Source organism: Cinclus cinclus, chromosome 8 (genome assembly GCF_963662255.1).
Source record: "Cinclus cinclus chromosome 8, bCinCin1.1, whole genome shotgun sequence".
In the NCBI taxonomy this organism is placed as follows: domain Eukaryota; kingdom Metazoa; phylum Chordata; class Aves; order Passeriformes; family Cinclidae; genus Cinclus; species Cinclus cinclus.
In genome coordinates, this window is record NC_085053.1 from 15331873 (window position 1) to 15339513 (window position 7641).

General features: G+C 41.7%; 1 protein-coding gene across 1 annotated transcript; it reads right to left on the reverse strand.

Moving 5' to 3' along the window:
- Positions 1 to 833: 833 nt before the first annotated feature.
- Positions 834 to 5701, reverse strand: LRRC8C (leucine rich repeat containing 8 VRAC subunit C). Its single transcript, XM_062497446.1, has 2 exons — positions 5564 to 5701; positions 834 to 3104 (listed from the first exon to the last, which is right to left on the reverse strand). Exons 1-2 carry the CDS (start codon positions 5699 to 5701, stop codon positions 834 to 836), a joined length of 2409 nt encoding a protein of 802 aa, XP_062353430.1.
- Positions 5702 to 7641: the final 1940 nt, after the last annotated feature.

Genomic DNA, 7641 nt, shown 5'->3' on the forward strand with positions numbered 1-7641 from the left:
GATATTTCTAATACAGTAAGTTCATTGCACCCCCTCCACTCAAGTTAGTAGGAAATGGGCAGCCACATCCCTCTGAGCTGTTAGGAAAACCTTCAACATGAGTCACTTTGGTCCTGATTCTACTGTGAACTGTGACCTACTCCTCCTGCACCAGAGAGGAAATAGCAGTGAGTGCCTCCTGCTCGGTGCAGTGTGTGAATGGGCAGCCAGACTGAATTGCCAATAGGCCCTGAAAGAGCTCTGCATGCTCCCTCTCACCTTTTAAAATACATAAAGAACCTTTTCTACTTGCATTGACCATCTGAGAAAACCCTGTTGTAAGTAAAAAGGGATTGTCAGCCTAGATTTGATCTTGTTAGATGCTGAACACCTTCTACTGCCACTGAAGTAAAGAGGAAACAAAGGCATTCAACATCTGCAGCACCACCTGTTGAAGACCATGTCCTAAGGGATTAACAATAACCAGGAAGACAATATAATCATCTATTACAAACTACGCAACCCAAAGCATACATCTTAAACATGGTTTCCTGGTGGGATTAGGAAATGAAAAGAAAAACTAGCAGACAAAATCATTCACTTTTACCAGTAAAAATTAAGTTACAGATGCCCTTGTTCTCAGGGCAAAACAAACTTAAAAATATCTTAAAACAGTGAAAAAATATGAGAAAATTTTATTTAAAAATATATGTACTCCTTACTCCAAATATGTTTGTACAGAAAGGATTTGAAAAAAGAAAAAAAAAAAACGACAAATTAAATGCATATTGGTAGTATGCATTATATAGAGTGTTTTTGGTAGAAGTGTTATTTCTGTAAAACTGAGCAAGAAGTTATTCAGCTTTCATTTGCTCTCTGACATCAGAAGGCAAAGTTTCAAACAAGTTGTCCTCTACAGTGAAACCAGTCCTCTTCAGAGCTCTACACTCACCGAGTTCAGGTGGGAGGATTTCAAAGTGATTGCCTTTAATATCCAAGTAGGAGAGCAATGTCAAATTACCAATTTTAGGTGAAAGGACTGACAAGTTATTTTTCCCAATTTTTAGAGTTTTAAGTTTTTTGCAGAAGTATAGTTCATCTGGCACACTCTCCACTTTGTTGCAAGTAATGGAGAAGTATTGTAAACTCTGCAGAACTCCTATTTCAGGTGGGATAAAGCGAATGTCATTGTAAGCCAAATCCAAATATCTGATTTTGTTGCATAGGAACAGGTGGGACGGAAGAACCTCTATTTTGTTATGGCTGAATGAAAGCCGCTCTAGACTAGTGAGTTTCTTTATATGCTCTGGGATGTAGGTTATACTGTTGTACCACAGCTTTAGAATTGTCAATTTTCGCAGATGTTGAAAACTTACTATTTCTTCAATGGATTTGAGGTTGTTTTCCTTTAGATCCAATTCCTGAAGACTGAGAAGGCTGAAGACTGCATGAGGTATGCGCTCTAAATCACAATGAACCAATTCCAGCTGTGTCAGGTTGACCATCTTCTTCAGGTTGTTGAGCATCACTAACTTAGTGCCATCATTATGGATACATAATTTTTGCAGGTGACTTGAAACATCAACTGCAGATTGTGGGATTTTGGACAAATTACTTTTTATGTGGAGAACTTTTAGGCTTTTAAGCTCCCGAAATGACTCCAGTGTAATGTTTTTAGAAATATCGTGACTTAAGGAGCCAATTAAGTAGAGCTCTTCCAAATTTCTGAGGCCATACATCCAATGTGGAAGTTCTCTGATATCATCAAACTTGACACTCAAGATCTTGAGATTCTCCTTCAGAAAAGCCAAGGCAGCACTGTGGATCTTCACAGAGCACTGGTGCAAAGAGAGCTCCTGGAGATTGTCCAACTGTGCAATGGTTGCTGGTATCATTACATTATTAATTATTTCAAGTTTTAAAGACTGCAGCTCAGTAATTTCAAACACTGTGTCTGGTAGTCCAGAAAGCATGAAAAGCTGTAGTTCCAAATGGCTATGGGAGTTTGTCTGTAGCCTCTGTCGCAGTTTATCTGCAGTCCACTCATTGTTTAGGTTCAGCTGTTTCAGCTTATTTTCACTGACTTCAGACAGGAAGACAGCAAAGCGCTTGGAGTAGAGAGGATCATACTGATCAATCATATGAAGCATAAAAGCAAAGTCATTCTTGACATCTGGGATATCATCGATTCCCGTCTCTTGCCGAACATACTCAAAAGAATATTCCTTCAGTGAACGGTAGAACAACCAGTACAGGGTATAAAGGCATGTCAGGCCATAGATGCTTACAAAGCACAGGTAGCAGTAAGAAAGTTTAGAGAACAGATGTGCCATTGTGTGATTACAACAAAAATTCTTGTATCCTGTCATGTCTTCAATATCAACATTACAGACTACTGTAAAATTAACTTCGGAGACAAGTGCTGTGTTGTAAGCAATAATAATAAGGAATTTAATTACCTTAAGTACAGTCTGGCGAACGTACATGACATAGAGTATATCACCCTCCTCAACATGCAGCCTAAATTTCTTCACCTTTTCAAACAGTGCTTTGGCCTGTTCACCTTCTTTTTTATCTAATGCCCCAGGTGTTCCTTTATCCACAACTAACTTCTCAGGGATTGATTTTAAAGACTGTGTCTTGACCAAAGTGCCTTCAGTGCTTGGTTGAGCCGTATTAGACTTGTTAATGTTGTTCTTCCTGTTATCCTTCTCTTCAGAGTCTTCTCCTGACACTTCGGATAAAGCTCTTGTTGTCCAGGGAGAATCAAAACATTTCCCAAGTATTGAAATGAAGTGCTCAATTTTGGAGCTTGATCCAGGGAATTTGAACCAAAAGTTACTACACAGCATGAAGACCAGTGTGTGTATAAGGACAAGGTAAGGGAAGTACTTGGCATACCAGTGCAGAGCCCGTTCATAGCACACCTGGTTGATGAAGCTGTATTGCTGAAGGTCCAAATCAGTCTTGAGTCCTTTCATTTCAACTGTAGCTGGAGGGGTGGATGGCTTCGGTGGTGGAAGGGAGGTGGTCTCTGGTATTGTGTTAAACACATTTGAACTATTAGATTGGTTCTGGCAGGGCTGGACGCGCTTTGGAAGGCATATAATCTTGTCTTGCATGACCTGGAACACACAAAAAGGTATCTTTTGAACTGAAGTACAAACAATAGTGGCAGCACCAATGGGTAGCTGTCCTTGGAGTACCTCCAGCTCCAGGCATTCCCCTGCACAGCCTGCTACTTGGCCCCACAGGCTGTGCTATTATTATGCCAACAAGACACTTGTTCTACGTGCCAAGAACTAGGCCACCCCTTTCTATCTATGGTTAGCTTTCTATAATTTGAATAAGAGGGCATTGAGACAATCCAGAAAAAGAAGAAATGTAGGGAATGCTTCCAGAAAAGACCAGGGATCTCCTGCTCTGCTCTCCCCAGAGACAGGCTATTACTGCCAGGTGTATTCACCTGGATTACACAATGTTCTTAGGCTTGACAGCAGCACAACTGCATTCATGTGGCTGTATTCTCTCACACTGTGAAGTCTTATCACACCAAAAATGGCTGACAAAGGACTAATGTGACCATATCTATGCTGGGACATTATTAATCGTCACTCTTAATAAAGACAGATAAGGACAGTTCTTTGATGGCATCTGTGTGTGCATGGACATAAATTTTATTTAGTTTCTCATACATATACATGGAGTCCTCACAGAATCATAGAATGATCTGGGTTGGAAGGGACCTTAAAGATCTGCCATGGGCAGAGACACCTTCCACTAGACATGGTTGCTCAGAGCCCCATTCAACTTGGCCTCAGACTCTTCCAGGGATGGGGCATCCACAATTTCTCTGGGAATTTCAACCTATTTCACTGCCAACATCCTCACAGTGAAGAATTTCTTCCTAATATCTAATCTAAACCTACTCTCTTTCAGCTAAAAGCCCTTACTCCTTGTCTTATCACTACATGATCTTGTCCGAAGTCCCTCTCTATGTGGGGCTTCTGTAGGATGGACTACACACCTGGGGTTAAAAAATCTAGCTCTGTTCTTGAGTCTGTCTATTAAAAAAATAAAAAAGAAACAAGAACTTTTCTTAATCTGGAATAGTCATCCATGTTGACAAACTGAGGTCAGAGTGCCTTTAGGGACCAATCACCTTTGGTTTAATTCAGGATAACAGTGCTGAGTCCAATGCAAAGTTCCCTATAGGTCAGAATTTAAAATGCTAATCCATGTGATAAACCATGGAGCTCTCCTACTTGCCCTGAATGACTGACTGGGATTAGCCCAAACTAAGAATGTGTGTGTAGTGTACATGTTCTTATTGACACTGTGGTTGCTGAAAGCATATAAGGTATGTAACAAGAGCTACCAAAATCAGGTGATACCTGATGATCCACCCTGGTGTAGGGACATGCTGAGATAAGACCACGTGTGTTTTGAACAGTATCAGTGTTGACACATCAAAAACTTCTGTAGTTAATCCATGCCTGTGAAATGTCTGCTACTGTGATATACGCCCTTAGTTACATCCTGGGTTTATGTATCTCACAATAAGCTGGAATAAAAACAATTTGTCTATTATTTCAGTCTTTCCACATATTATTTTCCAGTGTGATTCCCCCAGTCAAGCAGGTAATCTTAAAACAGGTAACAGATATAACAGATGATTGAGCAAAAATCTACTAATGCAAAATTCAGCTCTATATAAAGAGATTTTTAAACATGAATGTTGCATCAATTGAAAATTCTTGGGAATGGAGAATACAGACAAAACTACAGTTGATGTCATGTGAAATTTGAGACACAGTATATCTAAATCCTAGGCCATGTAAGTGAGAAAATTCCTCTGAAATAACAGCTCTGACAATGTGTCCCTTTAGCTCCATTTCAAAGTCATGCCAAGAAATGTCAGATCCATGTTTGAACACATACTGTAACTTTATATTTTTGTGGAGTCATCCCAAACAGTATTTTTCATTTATTTTCTGCTTTTGGCTCTTCAGCAAAATGTAACTAATAAGTGACTGACAGTAATGTCAATTGTTTATGTGTAAGCATCTTCAGAGACATTTTGGAATGGAAGAGACATAACACCAGTTGTGAGTGTTTTTAATAAAATTAGCACACCAATTTAAAATCTCTTTGAAGCACAGTGACAGAAATAATATTAACATTTGCTAAATAAAGAAAACCAGGAATTAGAAAATTCCATTTTTAAACTTTAAAACGGCAAAACAGTAACAAATAAGAACTGAAGTTGATAATCTGTTTTGTTATGCCAAACTGAGGTGTAAACAGTGATCCAGACACCAGCCAAACCAACAGCTCCTATCTTAGCTGGAACAGTTCCATTGACTCTAGTACAGGTCTGCTGATTCACAGCTGCTAAAAGTCTGGTCTGTGTCACTTGATGTTGCTACTTAAACAGCTTTAATCCTGAGACCAGCACATTTTTGCTTTGTTCACAGTGAACCCAAGAGATAAAACAAGATGGGACACCATCCTTCCAAGGCCCTTCCTCATTTGTGGTGCTCTTTGAGCAGCCCTGAGAGCACCCACCACACCTTTGACTTACCTGCAGCGTGCACCCGAACACTCCGATCATCAGCATGGCCACCGAGAGATAGTCCGTGAACACATCCCACCAGGGCTTCAGCACCCGGAACGCCGGCTGCTGCTCCGAGAACTGCCGGAACTCCGTCACAGGAATCATCCTCCTGCAAAACAGTAAAGGCCAGCTCAGTCTCCTGCAGCTCAGACCCCTCACACCGTGCGAGCAAGTGAAAAAACCTCCTCTATAAACGGAACTCCCAGGATGTGGCACGGAAGGTCCCAGCTACTGACACGCCACCTCAGGAGGGGGACGCACGTGCTGTCACTATACAGCTCCTGGCAGGGAGGAAGGGAGAGCTGCAATGCCATCCCTGCAGGCAGGAAAATCCCTCTCTCTGTTGACTTCAGCCATCTCTGATGGGTCAGAGAGGTCTCTGATGGTCAGTGAGGCATTCTGCATCCTTGAAAACCAGCCCATTCTGTAGATGGAGATGTTCGGTGTCATACGCATTAGCCTTGATCTCAAAGGTCTGGCTGAAATGCTTATCCTGAATTCAAACTTCACACTCCTTTTTAGCTATGATGTTTCATTCACTTCCATTTTATTCACAGTGGTTTCAGAAAGGCTTTGGAATATTTTTGTGCATACTCACTGCAATTTTAAATCTACTATGTTCTGAATGCAAGTTCCTAAAGTGCTTTAGGTAACCAAAATTACAGCCAGAATGAGAGCTTTATCTTCACCTCAGATGTATAGGCTTACATCATTATGTCCTCTGAAAAATCAGCTAACACATGAGCATGTACAGACAAAGCAACTGATATTAAAGCCTACAGCATACTGTGTAACCGAATCCCTGAGATCAAACCAGTACTGAAACTCCTTAGTAAGTTACAGTGGAAAGAAAAATTCACATGGGAATGTAACAAAAACACTCCCAAGGGCAATTAACGACATCTGTCCATTAACTAACATCATAAATGCTCACCACAATCAGTTCGTATCACAGTAACACTGGAAGCCTATAATCCTGATTCAGTTGCACACTGGGATCCATTAATGTGGGTTTGGTGACATGCATTTCTGTGCAGGCTTAGTGATAAGCACACACTTGCTGAGAGGCTGCCCAGGAACTTAGGGGATCCAGTTCATTCAGAGACAGGGAACAGGAAGGGAATGGTTCAAGCCCTAATGACTGCAACTCATTACAAGTGTACAGCCATCCTAAGGATTAAGAACTGAGCCCCACTAACTGGCCATACACATGTGGAAGGACGCTCACTTTGGCACCCTCTTGGGGACTGCTCTGTCTCTTCCTGCCCACCTGATGCTCAGGAGGTACCATAGTCCCCAAAGGCATAAGGTGAAGTCTGTAAATGAACTTGTGGTAGTAGCTAGGCTGGGACTTTGCAGCTGAGTGGCATAAAAACTTTTGTTCCTTGCCCCCCTCTCCTTTTGCAACCAAGCACTACTTGGCCAGGCAGGAGAATTGCTGTCTCAGCCTCCTGTCCTTCTAAAGTCTGTCCCCAGGACACAGGCAATGCCAGATGAAACCACACATACCTCTTGCACAACTGGCAATCCCCAAGATGAAAGGAGGCTGTCCTCCATTGCACTTTCAAATTAATAGACCATCAGTGACAATGATGGCAATGCAAGCCTGACTTCACACAGCCAGGTTGGAGGCTTGGCAGTATCCTTGCCAACAGGCCTGAATTGCTGCAGTGCTGGCAGAGGAATGCAGCATTTGTTATCAAATGGCAGGCAGACAGCATCCACAATTCTGCTTTTTGTGTGCTTGTCTTGCAAATGTTAGCAGACATATCGGAGAGGATATACCTCTACAACAGAGAAAAGTTGGGGTGGCTGCTGGGACAAACCTTTGTGGCCTTTCACTCTTCTTTTATAAATACTGATTGAAAAAGTGGATCTCATAGATTAGAAGTGCCCCATGTAGCTTTAAGTACATGCCCAGCACTACTTCACCCAAACCTCTGCTGGCAGCTCCCAGTGGCACCTGAGCTGAAGAACATCATGCATGTCTCTCTTCTGTTCCCATATGCATTTCACTGCTATTAGTAAGGAATTACCTTCTCTCT